Source organism: Fusarium poae, assembly GCF_019609905.1.
Source record: "Fusarium poae strain DAOMC 252244 chromosome Unknown contig_1, whole genome shotgun sequence".
NCBI lineage: Eukaryota > Fungi > Ascomycota > Sordariomycetes > Hypocreales > Nectriaceae > Fusarium > Fusarium poae.
This window is the reverse complement of record NW_025408659.1, coordinates 742,075-766,144: the sequence shown is the minus strand read 5'-3', so window position 1 is coordinate 766,144 and position 24,070 is coordinate 742,075. Positions and strand designations below refer to the sequence as shown.

At 48.9% G+C, this 24,070-nt stretch overlaps 7 protein-coding genes across 7 annotated transcripts; 4 read left to right on the top strand and 3 right to left on the bottom strand.

The window, feature by feature from the left end:
* Nucleotides 1–2,972: 2,972 nt before the first annotated feature.
* On the bottom strand, nucleotides 2,973–4,564 carry FPOAC1_013023 (uncharacterized protein; the record flags this gene model as incomplete). The annotated part of the gene is made up of 4 exons (XM_044857365.1): nucleotides 2,973–3,754; nucleotides 3,915–3,941; nucleotides 3,989–4,043; nucleotides 4,523–4,564. 4 exons carry the CDS (start codon nucleotides 4,562–4,564, stop codon nucleotides 2,973–2,975), a joined length of 906 nt encoding a protein of 301 aa, XP_044701548.1.
* A 435-nt stretch (nucleotides 4,565–4,999) lies between these two features.
* On the bottom strand, nucleotides 5,000–6,167 carry FPOAC1_013022 (uncharacterized protein; the record flags this gene model as incomplete). The annotated part of the gene is made up of 2 exons (XM_044857364.1): nucleotides 5,000–5,089; nucleotides 5,637–6,167. The coding sequence occupies 2 exons, from the start codon at nucleotides 6,165–6,167 to the stop codon at nucleotides 5,000–5,002; spliced, it is 621 nt and encodes a 206-aa protein (XP_044701547.1).
* An 805-nt stretch (nucleotides 6,168–6,972) lies between these two features.
* On the top strand, nucleotides 6,973–8,262 carry FPOAC1_013021 (uncharacterized protein; the record flags this gene model as incomplete). The annotated part of the gene is made up of 1 exon (XM_044857363.1): nucleotides 6,973–8,262. The coding sequence occupies one exon, from the start codon at nucleotides 6,973–6,975 to the stop codon at nucleotides 8,260–8,262; it is 1,290 nt and encodes a 429-aa protein (XP_044701546.1).
* A 1,979-nt stretch (nucleotides 8,263–10,241) lies between these two features.
* Nucleotides 10,242–11,172, bottom strand: FPOAC1_013020 (uncharacterized protein; the record flags this gene model as incomplete). Its single annotated transcript, XM_044857362.1, has 4 exons — nucleotides 10,242–10,330; nucleotides 10,381–10,481; nucleotides 10,545–10,731; nucleotides 10,782–11,172. 4 exons carry the CDS (start codon nucleotides 11,170–11,172, stop codon nucleotides 10,242–10,244), a joined length of 768 nt encoding a protein of 255 aa, XP_044701545.1.
* Nucleotides 11,173–13,431: 2,259 nt separating this feature from the next.
* On the top strand, nucleotides 13,432–14,822 carry FPOAC1_013019 (uncharacterized protein; the record flags this gene model as incomplete). The annotated part of the gene is made up of 4 exons (XM_044857361.1): nucleotides 13,432–14,082; nucleotides 14,172–14,567; nucleotides 14,603–14,674; nucleotides 14,733–14,822. 4 exons carry the CDS (start codon nucleotides 13,432–13,434, stop codon nucleotides 14,820–14,822), a joined length of 1,209 nt encoding a protein of 402 aa, XP_044701544.1.
* A 74-nt stretch (nucleotides 14,823–14,896) lies between these two features.
* FPOAC1_013018 (uncharacterized protein) lies at nucleotides 14,897–15,789 on the top strand (the record flags this gene model as incomplete). The annotated part of the gene is made up of 2 exons (XM_044857360.1): nucleotides 14,897–15,074; nucleotides 15,134–15,789. 2 exons carry the CDS (start codon nucleotides 14,897–14,899, stop codon nucleotides 15,787–15,789), a joined length of 834 nt encoding a protein of 277 aa, XP_044701543.1.
* A 1,060-nt stretch (nucleotides 15,790–16,849) lies between these two features.
* Nucleotides 16,850–18,559, top strand: FPOAC1_013017 (uncharacterized protein; the record flags this gene model as incomplete). The annotated part of the gene is made up of 1 exon (XM_044857359.1): nucleotides 16,850–18,559. One exon carries the CDS (start codon nucleotides 16,850–16,852, stop codon nucleotides 18,557–18,559), a length of 1,710 nt encoding a protein of 569 aa, XP_044701542.1.
* Nucleotides 18,560–24,070: the final 5,511 nt, after the last annotated feature.

The window sequence follows — 24,070 nt, the reverse complement described above, 5'->3', positions numbered from 1 at the left end:
AGCCAACGAGTAATTGGCTGGAAATGACGCTATCATGCCCGGCATCAAGAGCTCTTTACGACTCTACTGTCATCAATAAACACCGGTGACGAGTATCGCTGGGAAATCCAATCTGTGGATATGTTCCTACGAAACTCGAAAAAAGCCTTTTCGTGTTCATCAAGCGTAAAAGCATCTCGAATCCACTCTGGTGTGTTGTTTTTTATCTTTGAAATTATCCGGCTACAATGAGATTGGCGAATGCTCTCATTGCCGCTATCTGATGAAGTGTGAAAGTAACTTTGCTCCGGGGCGATATCTATAGGATTTCGTTCTTCCCCAAGCAGGCTACGCATTCTTCTCGAATGTCTAGAACCCATAGAGTCGCGAAGTACGTGCCCGTACCCAGAATGAGCCTTCCCCAAGAATTGATTATCCTGCATATCAGGGAAAGTATTCAAAGTACCTTCGTCAACAGCCCTTAGACGCCCGACCTTGTCACCGTACTGCTGACTATCTGTTTCAGGTTCCTGTACAGATTTGGGACGAGTGATCAGGCAACGCACTGATTCACTCCGCCAGTCTCTGATATGACGCGCAACCTTTCTTGTTAGGCGAGGGGGGGGGCAAAATCTCTCATTCCCTCCTAGTGAGCTTGTGGAATTGGCACTCAGGTTCAAGTCGTTGCTGAAAGGCACCAGAGGTTCTAGTACTGGGCGCTTTGTGTCATTTATTAGATCAGACTTGCAGAGCTGGCTGTCTGTGCCACACAAACTATCCCTTTCTCGAAAACACCTCAATTTATCGTTGATGTGGGCTTTCAAAGAGGCGTATATATTTCTTGTGCTGTCCTCCGTTTTGCGGGAGCGACTGGGCTTGGAGGATATCCTTATGCCATGGACAGTGCCGTCAGTATTGGTACCCATAGCTTCCCTGCGGATACCTCCATGACCAAAGATATTCAAATGTCCTGTCTGCGGGTTTTTGGTTTCTCTTTATGGACGGCGGCAGAAACCAAGCTCGCTGCGAAGGCCAGATAATCTATATGCGGAGTCCAGTTTCGAACTCCAGTGACAAGTACTGCCTAACCGTCTTTTTCTCTTCAGTATTCCTTTTAGCCTGACGTTTGTGGAAACAAGTTATAATGTCCAGATAAAGTGATTTGCTCAACTGTTGGGGGTAACGAATGGACCTTCGTAAGTCACGCAGCAACAACCTGATTTCGCCGATATCACCTTTCAAGCCAATTTCTAACTTCTTCCAAGGTGTAGTACATTAGATTACAGGTTCGAAATCAGATCAGATGTTTTCGGGACCTGAGGATACTCTGAGCATGAGTTTCCATCTTTGTCTCGTGTCTTGATGGGCTGCTCACATATTTAAGACGCCTAAAGACAATTTGCCGATCTACATATTTGTCTGTATAAGAAAGAGGAAGTATGAGTGTGGAATCTGGTGCAAGTTTGAGTGCTCTTGCTTCGTTTCCTCACGATATGTTAAATCAGCTGCAGGAAAAGCTGGAACTTGGCCGTCGATTACACGATGAGAATGTTCGTCTGAAGCGTCAAGTTGCGGAACTACAGATACGAGAGGCTCGACTTCTGTCTTATCAGAATACATGCGGAGAGATGGTTGCCACGCAAAGCGAATTGATCTTATCGTTGAACGCAAGGACGGATATAGGCGAGTCTTCTGCTTGATTTGACCTCTTAGCCAATCAGAAGTCCAAACCCTTACGCAATTTCGTTTTTTGAGGGACCATAAGATTCAAATACTTCACCAACTTTGAACAATGCGACATGAGTGGCGCTGTATACGATTTCTTGTACAGATGATGGTTTCCATATTCAGTCCTTGTCAGACCAAGAACGCAAAATTGGTGAGTGCACCTGTCAGATATGTACGTATAGCAGTTAACTAGTCTGGAGATTACTGATTTGTGAATAGACGAAAGATTCAGAGTTGCGGCCAAGGAAGACAGGAGAGCTGGAGGGGAAAGAATTGTTAGTACTTCAGGAAGCAGCAACGACGGACATATTTAGAAGGTTTTGTAGGTGAACATGGACATTGGAGTTCAACAGTAAATTGTGTGAGAATCTGATTGTGACATGCTACCTTCAGCCTTACAAGGTGGAACAGAGAAAGAAAATAAACTTTGCCCATCGAATAACAGCAGTCAACTTTTGGATAGTGGACATATGCTAGGAGGTCATGTTTAAGCAAGGGTCTTCTGAAATCGTGCGTAGAGATCACCGAATCTTTCCAAAGACAGATCAAGAAGATCTGCAGTAGCCGAATAAGCATACGGCACTTTTACAGCTCTTATTGCATATTTCTAGAAGTTACCCATGCCGACCACCAAGTGACTGTATGAATGGTAAGGATAAATCAATTGAGGAAATGTCTCTAATATATCTATATAATCACCTGATACTGTCAAACTGAATTCTAATAGCTATGATTTCTATGCATTATTTGATACGCCTGAAATCAATGATCAACGAAACCATCTGCAACTGGCCTTAGCAAACATTCGGAGTAGCAATTTTATGCTTTATAGTAAGGTGCGAGTTCACAGTCAGTAGTCCACAATTGTAATTTGGAAGTGTCCCAAATCAGACTAGATGTGGCGTCCGCTCCACATCTCGACAGCATCAATACGAGGCCTGTCCTTGTCGCTCACTAACAGAATTCAAATTGGTGTCAGATGGCACAAATGGTTTAAAACTCCGATCAGTACCAGACTCGTTGAATAGATAGTACTAGGTAGTCTTTCAGATATTCCATGCTGTCAGGAGTTGGTATCAGGATGAACATTTAGTTTCCGAACCCCGAGATAGCAAGATGCTATTACGACCAAGAGGTGGTGGGGTTCATCGTAGCCCTGGCTGTGCACTACGTGTGCACCACACTTAGCCCATTCTAGGGCTCTGTCCATAGAAACACGATGGTGGCTTAGTGACGGTGAACTCGCACCCTACTGTAATCAAAGTTCACTGCTGCAAGTCATCCTTTTCTTCAGTGATAGCGTGATGAGTTTGTGGAACACAATCAAGATCAGAATGCACCAACTCTCGATGATCGGATGTGCCGAAGGGGCTATTTAGTGCTTGCCGGCTGATAAGCCATTCTATGGCGAAAGGTGAACCGTTGATATGGAACTCCTCATCCGTCTCTTCCAACAAGGTAATCGAGATCGAGCTGCTGAGATTTGGTACAGCGAACCTTACCTCAAAACAAAGATCTGTGTTGATGTTTTCATCCGTGATCCTCACAAGCTGAGCTCCTACTCGGAATATCGCCGCTCTGTCACACAGCTGCCTGATAAATTCTTTATATTCTGGAGTGTGTGCTCTTAGCCGGCAGATGATACGGCCAGTACACTGGTAAGCTCCTCGCATATAGTATGGTGGACTGAGTTGGTCTAGTTCGAAAAGGAAAAGCTCAGCCCGCAGCTGGCGGCACAACTGACGAAGGCTCTGTGAACCTGCCGCTGTAGAATGGGCTGTTAGTTGTACGTGCTCTACCATACTCACCTCATCTAGCAAAGGCTCTTCCCCCATAAAGTCAACGTCGAATCGAAACAGCTTTGTGTTACTCGCGGCTCTCTGATGACTGAGGAGATGTTTCCACGTAACTTTTGAACCGGTTTGCTTCCAAAGAGCTCTCGAAAGTCTAGGAAAGAACCTTTCTGAAAATAGTCCCGATGAGTTGCTATCGTCGTCTGAAGCTGACCCAGTACCAAGAGAAACCACAACACTGGGCTCCGCCAGATCTGGACTTAGCAATGTTGCTTCGCGAATAGCAATGCACACTGGGTTGTTAACTGCAAGTCCACCATCTTGGAAAACTTCGAGGTCGCCAATACGTGCAGGTTTGAAGTAGCTTCAGATCATTTAGCCTTGATTGGTAGACCATCCGTCATTCTAACTTACTATGGTGCTGCGGTTGCGCATCGTAAACTGTCGGGATTTAGCTTAGTCTTGAAAGAGTTTTTTCAATTTCTTACATCTGCCACCATTTGCTCTTCGCTTGCCCTTCTTGCAACTCGAGATGATGATAGTCTAGTCGAGATTAATACGGTATTACACCAAGTAGCACTCTGACTGATACCCACCTGAATCCTGAGCTTCTGCTGTGACACTATTATAATTCGTGGCAAGAAATACACTACCATCACGGGCCCTGGTCAATGTTACGCCTATATGAGTACCCATAGAGGTGGCTAGAGATATGTCGGCTGTACCACGGCTTTGGCCATAAGTTTCAATCAGTAGCTTCTCCAGCCCCTCAGCGCTGTATTTGCTATCAGTCAGAAACGTGTATATCAGTTCAAATAGCCATACGGCACTGGAAAAAAGTGGCAGACGGCTGAGTAGGCGGGTAAGACGCCCAGAGCGCTGAATGAATGATTGCTGGGCAAATTGTTTGAGATGACTCATGCAATCGTCTACGTTCCACCCCAAGATGTCCAAACAGGTCACCGCCAATGCACCTGCTATCCATTAGTGTTGCGGGAGGTTTAACAGTAAGCGAAACTCACCAGAACTAGTTCCGACCTTAACGTCGAAGCTGCGTTGTACATTGTAATACGGTATACCAATCTCATCTTGCATCGCCTTGAGGAAGCCAATCGGAGCGGACCCACGTATACCCCCACCATCAATACTCAAGACCCTGAGTCGACTGGTTTCAGGGAACTCTCGTATTAAAATTCCGTGGGCAGATTGACCGCAAACATGACATGATTCCGGTACAAACATCCAAGGGTCAGAGCTACTCTTAGGTGTAAACGTTCTGATACAATTTCGACAAATAAGATGTCCACATGGAAAGCCATATTGCGGCCGCCGCCTAATGCAGCTCAGGCACGTATCGTTCGACATGATAGTTTGTAAAATAGCAAAATTTCGTTTAAGTTGCTCAAGGTGCCAGTCACGTGTCGAACCAAGAGCTTGGGACTGTGCAAACTGAGTGAACATGCTGCACGATATTAATCTCACGGTTTCTGAGGGCGGCATTAACTTCTTAGAACTTGATGCAAGTCCTGAGCTGGCTTGGAAGCAAGGATCTTCATAAAGTTCATGGAAAACCTGGTGGCAGTCGAATGCTAAACCAGGTCAGTATGGGCGACGGAAGTATTTAGGTAACTTACGATGCATCCCAGGCGAGTAATGATCTAGCAGTAGACTTGAGGCGACTAACGGGATCGCCACCTGTTGGAACGTCTTGATTGAATCGAACTTTTCAAAAAAGCTTTTGATATGATGACTCAAGTCTCGAGCTACTCCTCGAAGAAGCCGAGAGATCTTCACAAAGCTGAGAGGCTCTGTAGATGAGCTCAAGGCTACGCTAGCAGCATACTGTAAGAAGTGAGAAAGATGGTGTACTGAAAAGATCGAGTCGGATCGTCTTCTGGCTTGTCTACTAGTATCCAACGCTTTTGATAACACCGGACCAAGCACTTGCCATCGGCGTGTCTGGCCGCAGTTTCGGCGTCTGCCTTTACCCGACATTCTGGGAACACCAACGAGAGTGATGCTATGGAAACCTGAATCAGAGCTTCCATATTGGTGTTCTGAAACAAACCTATTGAGATCGCATTCGTACCTCTGTCTTGACTCTTGTCTCACTACAAGTAGGATGTGTGGGCGCACTGGGCTACTCGATGGTGGTCCATTTCGGAGCCAGAAATGTAATCGTTTCAGCGACTCATCAAACTCTCCTAAATCATCGACGAATATGCATATAACATCAGCAGATGCAAACAGGGATTTCTGTAAAAGGTTTTCATAGTTGGGTGCCTCATCAGCAACGTGTTGTGTCGTGTCAGTCAGGACTTTGATAGCGTGACAAGGACTGGAGCTTAATGATGGCGGCTTGGGCTGCCGACCGGACACATCAGTATCCGCTATAATGATGCGCTTATGGCGGTTCTCTTTCAATGATGAAGCGAGCAGATGAATTTCACCGCCCGTCCTCGCCTGGATCCTGCCCGTCTGGAAACTTAGCTTCTTGAAAGCCGTCTGCTTCGATTGATTTCCGATTAACACCAGGAGGCCAGCACTCTCAGTATTGGGATCTTTGAACTCCTTCAAGATCTTTTGAGGTCGGTCTGTCACTTCTACGCCCCTTTCTATGCCCAGGCTCCATGGTTTAAGCCAACATGTATGACGGCATGGGCTCATGGTTGGTGTTTATCAAATGCTTTGGGAAAATGCCTGGGCCATGTTTAAATACCTACAACCTTGGTGCATGATTTGCCTGAACGTCTTTTGTCGGCCTTTTCTCGCTGTCATCCATATTTCCAAAATCAGGCATTTCTAGTGCCAATAGCCATACTCCGTGTGCTTTATTTGGACGAAAATAGTGTTCTATCGGCTTGCTACTGCTTCCAAAAAGGCCCCGCCTTTTACACGCAAAACTTGATACAGTTGAGAATAAAGAACATATCGTCAGATATTTTCCCAAGATACAGTACCGCAACTTGGAAGACATCCGAGTCTGGATGAGACGTCAACCTTTTCTTGGTATACCCTATGCAAGCCCAACAATGTACAGTGGGCGTCGTACCAGGCTCTTTACACCCCCCCCCCCCCCCAGCATATCCCCTTACACTAGATCATGAAGAGAATTGGCATCGGTGTCCGACACTGTCTTGAGGTAGAATCACATCGGGAATAGAGAATCAGAACTTGTAACTCTATCCACGTAACGGCCAGGGTCCAAATGCGCCCGTTTGTCAGTCCATTACTCGACCAAACGGTGTTGCGCAGCTGGACTCTGTGTCGATTGGCGTCGCAGCCTGGTGGCTCACACGCAACAAGACTATCATGGGGAGTTGGGTTAAAGAAGGAAAAGATCTCGAATGAATGCCACGGCTTGTGAAATACTGTAGGGCTTTGTACGATTTGGCCAGCAGCACACGACAACGAAGCGATTCCGCTCATCTTCTAAATCTGAGCCTTCTCATCTGATGAAATCCATCTCGCAATGGATACGCACAAAGAAGCTATCTTGTGCATTGCCGAGAGAGTCCGCAGTTTCCACATTCGTGACGAACCTTTCCGGCTGTACCACGGGTCGACCAACAGCACGCGGCACTCGGATCGAAATGTTGACAATGTTGTCGATACTAGCGGGCTCAAAAACATCCTCGAGGTGGACAAGGGCAAGAAAACAGTTCTTGTCGAGTCAAATGTTACGATGGAAGCCCTTGTAGACGCGACACTACCGCACGGGCTCGTCCCGCTGGTCGTGATGGAGTTTCCAGCCATCACCGTTGGAGGCGGCTTTTCGGGAACATCGGGTGAGAGCAGCTCTTTTCGATATGGAGCTTTCGATGCTACCATCAACTGGATCGAGATCATCCTCGCAGACGGAACTGTAAGCAACGCTTCGAAATACGATAGGCAGGATCTGTTCTGGGGGGCTGCTTCAGGCTTCGGGACTCTGGGAGTTGTCACGCTATTGGAGGTGCAACTCAAGGACGCAAAGACGTTCGTCGAGCTCACCTACAAGGTCGTGTGGGGCTTCCCCGAGGCGGTCGAAACCATCAAGAAAGAGTGCGAGAAAGACGAGAACGACTACATCGACGGCATCGTCTACTCGAAAGACACAGCAGTGATGTGCATCGGACGTCTTGTGGATAGGGTACCGGCAGCGGCGATACCAAGACAGCTCAGCCGAAGGAAGGATGAATGGTTCTACCTCCATGTCGAAAAGGTGCAGGACGACCTGCGAAAGGGCTCGGTAGTTTGCGTTATCGATTATATCCCCCTACGGGACTATCTCTTCCGATACGACAGAGGCGGTTTCTGGGTAGCCAAGTACGCGTTTCAGTACTTCATCACACCATTCAATCGCGTCACAAGATACATCCTGGATCCTCTCCTCCGAGCCCGGGTCATGTACTCGGCAGGCCACAAGAGCAAGCTCTTCGACTACTACATGGTACAAGACGTCGGCGTTCCTTACAGCCACGCACTGGAGTTCCACAACTGGTTAGACAACAGGTTCGGCATATACCCTATCTGGATATGCCCGCTGCGCGTGCAACGCGATGAACCTAACTCGAACCACGGGCTTCACGCCGACTTCGGGAAACCCGGCGCCGTCGACTACCTCAACTTTGGTATCTGGGGGTCCGCTGCGAGGAAACAGGCGCGATGCTATCGAGCACAACCGCGCTCTGGAGAGAAAGGTGGGGGTGTGCGGGGGAAAGAAGTGGCTTTACGCCCAAGCCTACTACACAAAAGACGAGTTCTGGTCGCTGTACGATAAGAAGTCTTATGATGAGCTGAGGAAGAAGTATGGGGCCTCGGGCCTGCCAAGTGTGTATGAAAAGGTCAAGGTGGATATCGAAGGTGATGAGGGGGTCATGAGGTCAACCGCGAAGACAAGGTGGCCCTTGAGGGGCTTGCACGGCGTGTGTAAAGCAGTTTTCAGGGGGGATTACCTATTGCAAAAAAAGACCAACAAGTGAGCAGAACGTCCTTCGGGTATCCTCATGAAACATTCCTTTCAATTCAACTTATGATAGGCAGGCCCAGAGTGGTTTGGTCTTACTGCCAATTTCCTTGAACCGCTTTTCCACCTATGCGAATATCCGTGCCTCCACCCCTCAATCACAGCCTGTAGTTTGGTTGTAGTACTGTGCGCGCAACAAAGTAGGGAATATTGCTTTGGCCATTGGTAGTTTTCCATCCGGGTGTCTTTGGTATCACGCCACCAGTCGGCTAGCCTACTAACTATGCCAGTCGACGTATTTTCGTAGTATCTGACGATGCAATATAATCTGGTCTCTTCTCGCCTCTCCTTTTCCATTGCACCTTGCCTTGAAATCTGTGCTGGCGTTTTCCCGTCTCTGGCACGCTTGCGATTCAAGACTGTCCTGCGGCTCCTGCGGCTCCTACGGAGGATTGACCGATAAGGTGTTGTTCTTATGGGTGTTGATGGTCGGATTGAAGTCGGCGCTTTTGGAAGGCTCTACTAAGAATTAGCATCCATGTTGGTGTTGGTGGGTTGAGTTTTAACGTTACCTTGGTCATAAGTCGAGGCTTTCAGCTGACCTAGACCAGCTTGCCATTCCGCGACAACAGATTTCCATACCGTCGGCCAAAGTATTTTCATTAGCTCTTGTAAGTCGGCCAATCGCAAAGCCTCGGAACCTGCCACACTCGCGCTCAATCTTTAGCATGTGCTGTAGGCACACCATATCGTCCACTCTGTAGCGATCGCAACGGGAACTGCTGCTTTTGCTAATGCTGGCGCAGAATGTCATTCCCTTGACCTGGGAATATTGATACCAGCCCTGGAGCGTAGTGGGATATCGCTTTATCAGCTGAGCTAGCGGTACTGCTTATCAACGTCGTCGTGGGATGGGGCTGCGTTGTGCTCTTAGTAGGGAAGTACCCTCCACCCTCCACCCTCTGCTGACAGCTTCGAAAGTCGACCCCGATTGCTCCATACTTCACTCTATACTCTTAGTGTGATATCTCCCACGTCACCTAGAAATGTGCGTTTGATTATTCTTCCGAGAGTGGCTCAACTTTGATTCAAGAGCCTTGACAGAACAGGAGCGATCTCTTCTTTAATTAATTACAGTATTGAGCACTTGCATCTTCCTCTCCAACAATAACTCTCGTTTATAAACGAAGCCCCATATATAGTTCTTGAGTAAGTTTCCACACTGTGTACACACTTGTCTGATACAAAAAGCGCGCATCTCGATGTATTTACCTGATTGATGTAAGCGACAGTACTTATAGCTCGCACTGTCGATCTGTCTCCACTTCCCCACATTCGCGCCCCGGAGATCCAGGCAGCAGCGGTACTTCTAAGCCAGAAATTGCTTACGCACCCATAAGGTGGCCAAATTCTGACAGAACATCTGCTTGTGGCCCCACTCTAGACTTACAAAGAGCATGTTTTTTTTGGACCGGAAGGTGCAAGTGCTCAATACTGTACCTAACTATAACTACAGTACAAGAGAAAGATTAAAGTTGCTTGACCACGATGACTCTGACCGTACTGTTTCCCCTCACAATGTGACCCTTTACACTTGATCCTCGTTAGAGTAAGGCGATGATTGCGAACCAAGTGCTGATACCCCGTCCTCATTCTACATCAAGACGCTTTCTTTGTCAATGATTTCTCAAGTCACATTCCACATGGTTACAGCACTGAGCCTAGCCGGTCTAAGAAATAAGGGTTAATTCTCGCCGGTCAAATCAATCTCAAGCCCGCCATCACTACGTATTTTACAGATATTTGATGCCTTCAAAAGAAAGGTACGATTGGCAAATATGACGAGAACCGTACGGGATAACACCCTGGCTGACAAGCGCATCTAGAAAACACATGAATATGTGTATCCCTGACCAGAGCGATCCCACTTACCATAAGGTCGATAGTAGAAGTGATAGTCTCCAGCGCAGCATTGAGGCGTGAGTTTAATATTGCGCACCTTGGGAGTTCTGGCGTTTCTGATACGCTTGCAGCTAAGGCAAGTTAGAACAAGCTTTGTATTTTGGAAGATAGGCCAACCGAGTCCCATGACGGACAGCAGGATCGCTGCGGACACGAGCTTTTGGGAGAAGACGAGTGAAGGTTCGTTTGCGTTAACTCTTCTATTTTCATGGCCTGTCTTGGACTCTGTTTGTTTCGCGAACGATACCGCTACCCGGATCTCCCCCACGAAAGGTAAACGCTTGATGTCGCGGTCGGTTGTCTTGCAATCAGCTTTCTCGTCTGCAAAAGGTCAATACTTGACTGAAGGCAGGCCTTGGTAGAATACAAACTGGATGATAAGTTCTGGAAGGTCAGACGTTCGGAGTAAGATGTACCGTTTTCTGCCGTAGTGAGACGATAGGAAATACTACCGATATAGTCGTTCGTGCCCTTCAAACTATCCCTGTGCACAGATTTACCAACAAAGAATTTTCCATCAACGTAAAGGTCAAAGGCTAAGTGGTTTGCGTTTTCAGGAAGCTTAAAGGTCGGTGATATTCTGTATTGGATGAAGTAGGTGCTGACTGCCTTGGACTCGATATAGCATTGTTCGGTGGGAATGCCCTTGCATGGTTCAGAACCGGCAGTTCTCGATGTCCGGTGAAGACAAGTGTATTCGGTAGCGGGGTCTTTGTCAACAAAAACGGTGACCGAAAGGCCTAAAACCTTGGGAATAATCATCATGTATGAGGGATAGAAAAAGAGCAGTTGCCTGCAAAGTAATGGGAGTCGTGGACGACCTTGGCGCCGTGGATTGGCAGGTGAGCTTAGAAAAATGAAAGTTTGTAGTTGCAATGTCTTGCGGAGACCAAATGCGAAAAGGCAAACAGAGATTGGTATGTTCAGGTTAGAATTCCCGATATAGAGAACCGCATGTGCCTGGAGTGGAAGGCAAACGCGTCAATCCAAAGTTGAGAAAGGGGCATTATATAGGGAGCCTGACACAACTCTCCATCACAGCTGCCGTGCACGATCCAGCAACTTCTCAGTGAATTGAACCTTATGATAGGCAGTCTCCAAAGCGGTTAGGTATCGCTGTCCATTTCCTTGAACCGCTTTTCCGCCTCTGCCGAAGATCCGTGCTTCCATCCTCCCAAGCACAGCCTGCAGCTTAGTTGTGGTGCTATTACGCCCAGTCTCAGGATTCTGGAGATGTCGCTACAGCGGAGGGGTGGGCGTGCTCGGTGGCGTAGACGCTACCTTGTCGTATGTCGGAGGCAGCTGTCCAGTCTGAGCAGAGAGAGAGCGACAAACCACCTTGGCTCCATTCCCACCATAGAGGTTGGACAAGTCATGCTGTCAGCTGCGAAGACCGCTGTGAGCTGATTTGTACAGACTCTGCCTACATGTGCGATTGATCGACTGCAGGTAGTTATCTCACAGCACAACTCCTTGGGCGTAGACGGATAGGGCGTTGTATCGGAGAGTTAACAGACAGCATCGATGATACTTCCAGATGGACCGCGACCTGGTATGAGAGGGCTAATCGGCGTTGTTGGGGACGGGGGATGTCTCCGTGTATTTGATCTTGATCGGTATGCTCGGCTCAACGGATGCGCGCGTCGTATCAAAGCGTGTCATATCGAATCGTGTCGTAAGGGTGATGTTACTGTACGAGGGTCGGGCTTGGTCAAAAAAGCGTCGCGTCGCCCCGTTGTCAACTAATGACAGCGGGCATCGTTCAATTGATCTTGGTGTCTAGTGAGTCTATCCTCAACAAGATAGTAGGGTCGACTAAACGAGTTCCAGGCTTACCATATCACTCGGGAATATCGCGGCTTACAACAGAACCGGGAGAATCAGCTCCGTCGATACGCGACCCATGGCCTCCAGACCATAGCTGGCAAGACTGAGTCAAGTCCATTGAACAGTCCTTGGTTGTTCCAATGGAGGGGCAGATGAGAAGTTGCTGGCCCGAAGGGAACAAGCGACGTTTTTTTTTTTTTTGACAGCCTGTAGTGACGGTTCACCGGCTTCCTGCGTGTCTGTGTTGTGCTGAACATTGGCGATGACAGTGACGGTGGGAGAATGGACTTGACGTATGAAAACAGACGCGATGTGAAACGACGCGAGGTGCACTCCGATATGGCGCGCTTCGGCACGACACATTTTGAGTGCGTACAATTGGTCGAAAAGGCCAGTCTTCCGCCTCAGGCAGCGTCGCATCTCAGGCTAGAGGCAGCCACGCTGACGACATCAACTTCTCATTTTAGAGGGGGTGGCAAGAAGCCGAACATCGAATTTGCTTGATCGATCCTACAACATTGTTCCAGAACTATGAAGATTTTTCCTTTCCAACTGGGCGATCTGCTACTGAGTGAAATTGATGGCCGCAAACTGCCGAATTGCCACACAGGCAGAACTTACAATGGCTCTGGCGAGTAAATCTCCCAGTTGATCGAACTACTCACTAGGTCGTCTTCGAGGGAACTTGATCCTTTCCCGGAGCAAGACACAACGGAAGGTCAGATAATCGATTGCCTTATTCGTTTGCATTTCCTACTGTGAGAATCCTTCGCGTTGAAAGTGAAAGTATGCTAGGGAAGGTCAGGTCTGGCCATAGAGAAGGCTCAGTACCGATTGTTCGACGAAATACCTCAACTGGAGGTTATTTCTATTGGCGGTACAGTAAAATGGAAGCACTAGTAAGAGGAGAAGCCTGGCGGTATAGCGCACATCAGATATGTCTATACATGCTGGATTCAGACAAGCCGGATGCGGTACAGAGTGGTGCGAGTCCAGCGTCAGTACTCGTTGGCTAGCCGGGAGGGGGTGCCAACTAAGCAAGCTTAGTTGGCCACAAAAGTATGAGACAAGGCGAAAAGTGTGAGACAACCCCGCACAGGCTGCTGTCGCAAAATCATGACTTTTGCCCGCCAAAACCAATGATTTCTAGGACATCAATCAGTAAAAAAGTCATATATCACGTCCATCAAAATTATGCCCTCACAATCAAATCTGAGAGCTGCTCAGGCCGTTGTTCTTTCACGCCAGCGACTTCGCCGCGGTCTCAATCGTGATGCTGCCGGCCGCCGAAAGAAGCCACTGACTCTTCGTGCTGCTGAAGCTCGATATGCCGGCTCTGCTCGTGCATCTATCGGCCGCATCGTCAAGAGACTTGAGGCTGCGAATACCGTAGATTATGAGGATGTTGTCGATCCTAAGATGGGGCGCCCGCGGCAACTCACGGATGAGGAAGAAGAAGCTATCGTGTGTTATATCGTCTGGATGGAAAAGTCAGGCCTGCCTGCCTCCAAGTGGGAAATAGAAGATGCAGCACTTACTCTGCGGCGCCGCCGTGATCCTGATGCGAGACCTGTGAGCAAGATGTGGTACTCTCGCTTCCGCGATGATCATCCTGAGCTTGCGAAATCGATATTGAAGTCGAGAGAAGCTTCGCGTGCCGAATATGAGGAAGGCGGCGTTGATGATACGAAGGAGTGGTTCCAACGCCTCAGCGATGTGATGACGAAGTACAATATCGGTGCATCAGAGACCTGGAATGCAGATGAAGCAGGAGTTAGAGTCGGAATGCTACGAGATAAGATGGAATGCCTCGTTGTACGCACCAAGAAGAAGTCAGCAACAGAGGTATTTTCTCCGCAAGATCGCGAGACTTGCACAGTCATCGGCTCAGGCAACGCAGCCGGCGCAACAACGCCCCCTGGCTGATCTTCAAGTCGTTGCCAACGCTTGAGTGGGCGTTCATTGAAGGCGATCCTGATATGCGCTTCGCTCAGTCAGACTCGGCATTCTCAAGTGCGGCGATAACGCTCGAGTGGGCGAAGCACTTCAACCGATGCTCGTGGGAGAAATCTGCTACTGTACAGAAACGTCAGCTTGATTTTGAAGAGTGGTTTGGGTGTAATGAGCACCTTCAGGATACAAATAACCGCTTGGTTACTCACGATATGCCTCCCGCGGCGAGGCCTGATGATGAGGCTGTATGGCGGCTGCTCGTTATCGACGGCTTCACAGGCCACGGCTCATTCGAATTACGAGAATATATGATAAAGTTCAATATTCTCGTAGCATTTCTTCCGCCTCATTCAACGCATATACTCCAGCCGATGGATGTAGGCGTATTTCAATTCTGAAGGAAGCGCATCAGAAGAAGCTTCGTGAGGCGTTGCGGAAGGGAAATCTTACCTTTGGCCGGCGTGCCTTTGCAGGAGCTTTTCAGGTATGTGCCTTCTTAATCAGCCTTCACCGAAAAAGGCCCCTTTTCTCACCAAAATCAGGAGATCTTTAATGAAGGCTTCACTGCCGCTCACATCATCTCGGGCTTCCAAAAACGGGCATCTACCCTCCCACAGACCGACCTGCCATAGAATATCTTCTCAGGAAGCAGCTCAAGAAGAAGAAGACCTTCACGCCTGCTCATTTCTCACTTCTTCCCTCAGATATGCGATTTCACGCCGCTTCCAGCACCGCCGAGACCATCGGCGAGCGATATCACGATATCCTCAGTTCTCCTACGCTCGCAGGGCTCCGGCACATTCGCAACATCGTTCATGAAGCTGTGGTGCTTGAGGATGTTATCAAAAGTACGTGGATGATCGAAGAACTCGCATCGAAAAGCGGTATCACGAGAGAAAGCGAGGCCGCCGCGCAAAGACTGTCTCTGACCTTATTCCTACAGTATCGCTGCAAGATCTGCGAGATCAACAAGAGGAGGCTATCGCCGACGATAAGAAGAAGCAACATAAGCAGGGTATACGATTCACACGATCTGTCATCATCAAGGAGATGAACCGCCTCAAGGATGAGTGGCGAGAGAATAAAGAAGTTATCGTCAACGGCATACCAAAGAGGCTGCAGTTCAAGCAGTGGTTGGAGCACACAGGGAAGCAATATGACTATTTATCTATGGATACACAGCGTTCACAAATGACTCAAGCACTGAAAGAAGAGACTGACGGCTATATGATAGATACACAACTCCCTGATGATGTGCGTGAAGCTATCCGCAAGGCACAGTATGCCGCGAAGCCCCTCAGCGCCGTTGATCTCACCGGCCTCCCTCACAGTGATGATACGGTCACTTTCAACCTCACACAAGCACACGAGCACGAGGAAATGGATGAAGAAGACGAGATTCTTCCTGTAATTGAAGTCGCCGGCGGCAGCGAAGTCGAGATGCCCTCATCGCCGCCCTGTGCACCTGACTCTGAGTCATCACTACCTACACTTCCCTCAACTCCTTGTCCCTATCAACACCACACGCAGCTTCATGAGTCACTTCGTGATATCATCAGGGGAATAAGAACGGCACAAGAAGATAGCCTTATTGGCTAAGAAAACAGATATACGGCACATTTTGGCAGGGAAGCTGTTTCCCTTGCCAGAGCATCACCAGAGCCGTCGCAGTCATTTCTCCCACTCTGAAATAGCCAATAAATCAATAGAAGCTTCAAACTACGCCTTTTCATCAGTTTGAGCCTATTTTGACAAGATTTGAGTGTCATTTGATTGAAAAAAATGGTATTTTGGTGCAAATCACGCCAAGTGGGCATCTTCCGGGATGTCTCACACTTTTCGCCTTGTCTCATACTTTTGTGGCCAACTAAGCTTGCTTAGTTGGCACCCCCTCCCGGCTAGCCAACGAGTATCAATCAAAACATATTTTCACATCTTCTTTACAATAGAAGAACGAATACTGGCAAGCAAGCAAGCAAGCAATCGTGATCCGGATGAAAACTACATGTGTACGCGTTCGGTAGAGACAGGAAGTGTGAATATGATGGGATGACAAGCTTTCCTGTCTGTTTCAGGACCGAGAGCATTTTTGGATCGATGCCCTTACCACAGAGACGTACCTCTCGAACGGGCTGCCGCGCATTCGATCGTAACAAGACAGCTTAACTCGGACGCATCTGTGGACGAGGGTCAACTGCTACTGGTGCTTACCATATGTACCCTGCTAAACCTGGCATAAATCTCGGCCAATTTTGTCTACACTCTTTCTTCGATGTTACGGGAGACCTGCGGTCGTGCGTCCTAAAGTGTGCAAGAATAGTTCCTCCCGATATTGACGACTGAGATCCAATTTTGAACAGCCTCAATAACCACCGTAGATCGAGCTGAACGTATGTGAATGGTGACGCAGGAACTGTGCGTATAGTTTGTATAAGATGAAGCCAAGGCATCTCAATAACTTCAATTCGATATAGGAAGAGAATCAGCCTATGAAAGAACCGCATTTCCATCTAACTTGTCGACGAACAAACAAATGAACCAAGCCATATCCCCGCATGACCAAGTGATGGCATGCGCCGCAGCACATGAAGACTTTGGTCGTCATCACCAAACGGCCAACCATCAACGAACAGCAGTTACCAAATGCGACATCATCATAATGGGCGCCGGCGCCGGCGGCTTGACTGCGGCGGTAGCGGCGGCAGCGGCGGATGGTCGGCGCCTCAGAGTCATCCTGGTAGAGAAGGAAGATCATGTTGGCGGCACAACTTTCAGGTCCGGTGGCTGCATGTGGATGCCCAACAATTTTCTCATGCAGGAAAATGACATCAAAGATAGCAAAGAACAAGCCGCGCGCTACATCAATGCTGTGGCAAAACTTGGAAGCCCGGTCCTTGAGGAACAAGCCGTTAATGTGGACCTGCGCTATGAGCGCCTCGACGCTTTCTTGACGCAGGGGCCCGAGATGATGAGATACCTTAGAGACCAGGGCTTCCGATGGATGGCCAAACCGTCCCAGTTCCCAGACTATCACCCGCACGTTGACGGTGCGGTCGAGCATGGCCGCACCTTGGACCCAGCGGTTTTCGATGCGGCAAGCCTGGGCCATTACCAGAAATACCTCCCGAAGCCAGACGGCGTGCCTGTGGTCCCTAGGTTTGAGGACTTCCGGGTCTTGACAAGGTTGCGTTCTTCCAGCCTTTATCCTGCGGAAGCCTCGGCTCTTCCGAAAGGAATGGTGAGGCCTATGTCCATGGGGCGATCGCTCATTGCCCAGCTTCTCAAGATGTGCATGGAACACGACAACGTAGAGATTTGGACTGGCTTGGAGCTGAGCGAACTCTTGCTATCCGATCACGATGGAGGCGTGATAGGAGCAAGAGTTCACCGCAGAGGCGGTGAGGAACACGTTGACATACACGCATCATTGGGTGTGATCTTAACCACAGGAGGTTTCTCCCAGAACCAGAAAATGAGGGATGCATATCTAGGGAGAACAACCGCCAAGGGGGCAACTTCGGTCATGTCAACCAGGGCTGAATGGAGTCTAGCATCTAACGGGGACGCTGGCATCGCACTGCAAGCCGGGCTGAAGATTGGCGCTGGTAGTGCACAGCTTGGTCAAGTCTGGGGTATTCCCACCATGGTCGATCCTAGGACGGGAAAAGTGACGGAAGCCATGTTTGCCATATCCAAGCCCTTCTCCATAGTAGTCGATGGCTGGGGCCGCCGCTTCTTCTCCGAGTCCCAGCCCTACGGCGAGGCCGTTAGGTCCATGTATGAGAGAGCAAATGAGGACGCAGAAGCGGCCGCATTCTGGCTTGTCTTTGACCAGAGATACCGGAAAAGATATCCCATCGGGAGCCTCAAGACCGTCTGGCAGATTGATCAGGCTATCGAACGAGGCTTGCTCTTGCACTCGGATACTATTGACGGCCTAGCTGAGCAGATAGGGGTGCCGAAGCACAGCCTGCAGGCGACAGTAAGCGAGTGGAATACAATGTGTCATCAAGGTATAGATAAACATTTCCACAGAGGTGAGGACAGGTACCAGCAGTTCATCGGCGATCCAACTGTGGTACCAAACCCATGCATGGGTCCTGTCAAGGAAAGCCCGTTTTACGCCATCAGAATCTTTCCCGGTGATGCTGGCACGCGAGGCGGCCTGCGGACTGACCAGCACGCAAGAGTGCTCAGGGCAGACGGGAGCGTGATTTCTGGTTTGTTTGCTGGGGGCAACGCATCAGTTGCGCTTCTTGGAACCCAGGGGGTGGGAACGACACTCGCCCCTGCGATGACCGAGGGCTTTGTCGCGGTGAGATACATGCGGCAGCTGGCTGAAGGCGGTGGCGCCCTGCTCACGGACTAGAAAGACGCCGTAGTCTACTAGTGTGTCTGGCGACATAGTCAACAACGTCCGTATGCTATGTCACCTTTGACTCGGTTATATTGATAGACGACATAGTGTACGAAGATAGAAATAGGGGAGTGGCGGATCGTCGTACCGGACTCATGGCGATACACCCTTGTACCATAGTTTATAAACGAGGAACGGTCTAATTGAAGTAATTCTATATTGTGTAATTCTCCTTCCGGTTGTATTGTGTAACGGCTCCGTGTGCCAAGGCCAGCCGCAGTAGGAGGACGGGAAAACCTGACAACTGTCAGCACCACATCAGGCTATACCTATACTTAGCGGTCTTGCCACAATGGCAGAGGCTCCTAATAGTATATTGATGCGAGCGGTCTTGTCGTGATAAACTCCCCAATTCTCTATACACTCGACCCACACTCACGTCTCAGAAGGTCATAATTACTTCAAATTCGGCACGTGACTGGGCCCAGAAGAAAAACGAGGGGCAAGCACGAACAGGGATTGTCTTATATTGTGGTGCGTGACATGATTGGCAAACTGGCATCTAGGCTGGTAGGCTACGTAATGAAGACTAGTTAAGTACATGTGTAGATACACGTGGGGTTATGGAAATATGCCTCAGGCGAGGTAATCTAAAATGCGGCCCAAGCGACAAGAGGAATCCTTTCAGCGATAGCGGACTCAACGTCGGGTTCCCCGATACCTGGCTCTGCTGACAAGGCCCGCTTTGGTAATAGAGGCACCGTGGTATACGTTGACACTGATGGACGAAGATAATCGATTATGGCTCGGAGATCCTCGTCTTCGACCGTGAGAAAGGAAAGATTACTCTTAACGATCCATGGCATCACCATCCGTTGAAAATGGTCCCTGTCAAAGTTCTTGACGAAGGAGTTCGCCATGGCCTGCTCCCGCGGCTTTTCCGGATCGAGCGTCAAGGTATCAGCTATTGAGCGGTGCTGCTTCTCGACGCTTTCCGCTTTCAACTGCGTCGAAGACTTCGTCTTGCCCTCTGGCGCCCGAATATGATGTTCTTTGAATAGATGTTTGCTGGCATTTTGAAGACCAGTATGTGTGAAGTTCTTCGGCTGGGGGACTCGTTGGTGAATGCAGAGTTTGCATACCCATCTTCGCTCATGAGCCCGCTGGATATCATACCCGTAGTCCCAAGTCCAGGAGGTGTCCTTTGCGCGCTCGGAGAAGAGCCAGCCGCGGAAATGACGAAACAGACGTTCTTCCTGTAGCTGTTGGGCATCAGCTAGTAACGTTGATGGTGAAAGAATTGGTGGAGAGGTCTCAACGACTTTGTGTTCTAAAGGATCGGCCATTACGGGAGGTGTGAATGCGTCAAACAGATCGATGAAAATTTGGACCTGTACGGGAAATTACCCCAGGATATCCTCTATAACTACTGGGGGCCCGAAAATAAGTTAGGAAATACTAAAGTCTGTGTGGCCCTGCTAACCCTCACAAAAGACAGTACCTCCTAACAGGGTGGATCCAGATGTCCAAAACTGGATACCTTGTCCCACTTAGTGATGTCGTACAGGATGTACAACCGTGTTGTTGTACGTACGTACGTACAAAAAGAGAATGTACGTACGTGTACTGCGTACGTACGGCACGACCCATAATGTTCCCAACGAGGTAATTTATGGGCCATATCTTACAAGTACGGAGCTGTACAAAATCTCTGCCATTCTTTCCTCAATGAGGGTAGCGTCAAAAAGATGCCGCCTATCAAAGCTGACGCGGCCTTCGTTTGGCGACAGTTTATCGACCCTGGCCGGTCTAACTGCAAGAAAAGCAAGCGATACAGGTGCCGTCACTGCCAGAAGGAGTTTGCAGCGACCTCTGTTGGGAAGCCGAAAGAGCACCTCGCTACGTGTGACAAATGGCAAGCTAAGCAGCGACAAGAGCGTCAAGCTCGAGATAACGCCGGCTATCTTCCCTCATATTCTGAAGCTGTACAAAAGAAGATAACGGAGGTCGGAGTTCAGCATATCTCTCAGGACGAGAGCCGCAGTTTCGCCTATGATGCCGCCGCCGCTGTAATCGCCGGTGGTCGCCCCTTCAGCCTCTTCGAGAGCCGTCGTTGGCGTTATTTCTTCACTCGCATTAAGCCTGGCTGGAAGCCTCCTAGCCGTGCCGTTATCACGAGAATTCTCCCCGAGTTCTATCAGGAAATCCATGACGAGGTTTTCAAACGTATTGCTAGCTCGCAATGGTTCAACATCATATTTGACGCTTCCGATAATGTCTCGGGCCACAGGATCGTCAACATCTCGGTACAGGTACCAGACGGCCCGGCATTCTACTGGAAAACCCTTGACACGGGAGATGAACAGCACACGGCGGAGAACTGGGCGAGGTTGATATGGGGAGAAACGCAGCAACTGTGCGGCGGCGATCTTTCCAGAATCAATTCTATCTGTACAGATACCGAAAACACGATGCGCTCTGTACACGACCTACTAGGGAGATCCCCGGAGCTCTCACATGTCAACTTCTCTCTGTGCGATTCTCACGGCCTTCAGCTTCTGATTAAAGATATTCTTCTTCTTCTCTTCTTCGAGGATCTCTTTAATAACGTCAGCACCCTGCTTGTGTTCTTCTCCCTCCTCCGTTCTCGGGACCCTGTCAGAGACTGGTCTGTGCGAAAAGATGTACGGGATAAGTTGCGATCTCGAGATTGCCCCGTTCTCCTGCCCGAAGCGGTTCGAATCATCAAAGACAGCAGCTTCTGGCTGGAATTGGAGGCTGCGATCGCTGTGCTGAAACCGTTGAACGACTTTCAACACGCTTCTGAGGTTGACGGAGCGGGAATCGCACACGTCGTAAATCGCCGGCTGCAAATCAAAAGCAGATGGGCTAAGATGAGAGAGGCTGATCAGTTTCCTGGTATTCCATGGGACGATATTGATGCTATATTCAAAGCCAGGCTTGATAAGCAAACGTACGATATACATTGGATGGCCGATGCCCTTCGGCCCGATACAACAGGTCCAAATTCAAAACTTCCGCCTCGCGTCTTTGCACGCGTACAAGAGTATTTACAGAAACAGCTACAAAACGACGAGTACCACCGTGCCCTTTCCGAATTCACACACTTTTGAATGCGTACAGGCGGCCCGGACGGTTTATTCAATAAGCACAGCGCTGTATACGATGATGGCTTCAAGCCAGCAATGGCGTGGCAGTACCTCCTCAACCAGGGCTCAATCCTGGCTGGAGTAGCTGTGAAGGTAATGAACACGCTTGCAAACTCGGTACCTTCAGAACGAAGTTTCTCTGCTATCAGTTTCATACACACGAAAGCTCGAAATCGCCTTACGCCCGTACATGCGGACATGCAGGCCTTCATTTTTATGAATGACCGCGTATTAGACCGCCTTAAGGATCAGAAGTACGCGCATAAAAAGCGCTGGGCGGATCTTGAGGAGAAGGACTGGCTGGAACTTGAAGATTCGTACCTCGAGTTGTTTGTGAATGCGCAGGGCAAAGAGGTCTGGATGGATGGTGTGATGGCCTCTACTAATGGGGATTTCGAGTGGGAGGGTGTGTTACAGTCGACAGGTGATATATTGAGGGTTGGTACTGAAGTGCAATCAATGGTTGAAGACTAGCGTGACAGGAGATCAGGACCATACGAATTTTCGTACTCAACTATTGCCTTGCCTAAAAAGGAAGGATGAAATTTGTATGGTACAATTTTGTACGTACAGAAAAGTTGTACGTACGTACGTGTACAGAAAAATGCATCACTAAACACGATTGCATACCCTGACTTAACAGACCTCAAAGTCAGCCGTCATTGGGCATTGCGGTTCCTACGACGACACAAAAATATCAAGATAAAGAATTCCGAACCTCTCGAATACGCTCGTTCTAAAGAAACTACTCCTGAGTCAATCCGACGGTTCTACGATGATCTTGCGTAGACCGCATTAGACCTCTCGGTCGGCTCGAACCGATTATACAATATGGATGAACATGGCCTTCAGGAGCCCGATTCGAGATCCGGCAAAGTGCTTGGGGTTACCTCTACGAGTAAATCTATCGTCACTACGAGTGATAATAGGAATTGGGTGACGGTAATAGAGTCAGGAAATGTACAAGGAGTAGCTCTTCCACCTACTGTAGTATTTTCCGGAAATAACCTACAAGAACAGTGGTTTCCTGACGTTTTTCCTGACTGGGGATACGACGCAACGAAGAACGGCTGGGCTTCTCATGCTATATGTTTGAAGTGGCTGAGAGAGACTTTTCTACCAAAAACGAAGCCGGAAAACACAACGGATTGGCGAATTCTAATTGTTGATGGCTTTGCGGGTCATATATCAGTTCAATTCCGATTTCTTGCTTTATTTCATAGAGTACAAGTCATGTATTTGCATTCATCACATATCACGCAACCTTATGATGTAGGCGTATTTTCGCCGATGAAGGCGGCTTTTCGTCGCCTTGCAAGGAGGTTTGCCGGCATCAGAAGTAACAACGCATTAAGCAAGAAACGCTTCCTAAAAATCTATGAAAAAGCAAGAAATAAAGATCTTACGCCAGAGAATATTATCAGTGGTTTTCGCGGCGCAGGAATATAGCCAATTAATGTAGAAAACCCGCTTTCTAAGATCATCATATCAACCGAGCCACCAGGTACAAATCCCCTTCCTGCAACGCCTCAACACCAAAGAGTAATATCCCGGGATATACCGTATACGCCGGAGAACAAGATACAGCTATTGTAACAACTCAACACCATCAAAAATCGACAATCCGGGTATGAGAGAGATCTCCGTCGTCTGGGGATGAAGACGGCCAACAAGCTGGAAGAATTGGCCGCCAGAAACACCATAGAACAGAAGAAAACCGCATTTTTGGAGGCCGAGATAGAGTCACTGAAGCCACAGAAGCAACATAAGGTCGTTTGGGAGCCGCAGGCCCGTTACCCGACTGCTGAGGAGATACACGAGTCAAAGGAAGCTAAGTTAGAGAGATTGAGGAAGAAGCGCAAAAGGGACTAGGAAAAGTCAAAATCCCGGAAAAAGAACAACACCATCGTAATCCCTGACTAAAGCAGATTATAATGTTATTTTGCATCATATATTTTGTATGTAAATTGATAATAATATTATACTTTGAAGTTATCGTGATGATTTCGGTTGGTGCGCGAAAAGGGGTGGCGCGCGTAAAGTGGATACACCCCTACGGGTTATCTCACCACCTCTTTAGAGGTGGCGTCGTCTAGGCGCACAGGACCTGTGTGCTCGGGGCACAGACCCCCCCGTCAGCAGGCTAGGGGCACAACCCCCTGACTAAGCATTCATCATTTATGGGCGGCCAATACATGGGCACCCAGGTGCGCCGCCTGACTAGGCGTGGCACCAATACATAGCCTACAACAGGACGGTTAGGGCTACTTTGAAGAGCTGTTGCTGGACAGATAGGCGGGGGATGAGCTCAAAGATACAGCTGTAGCCTAACTGTGGGTTAACGGGTGATTAA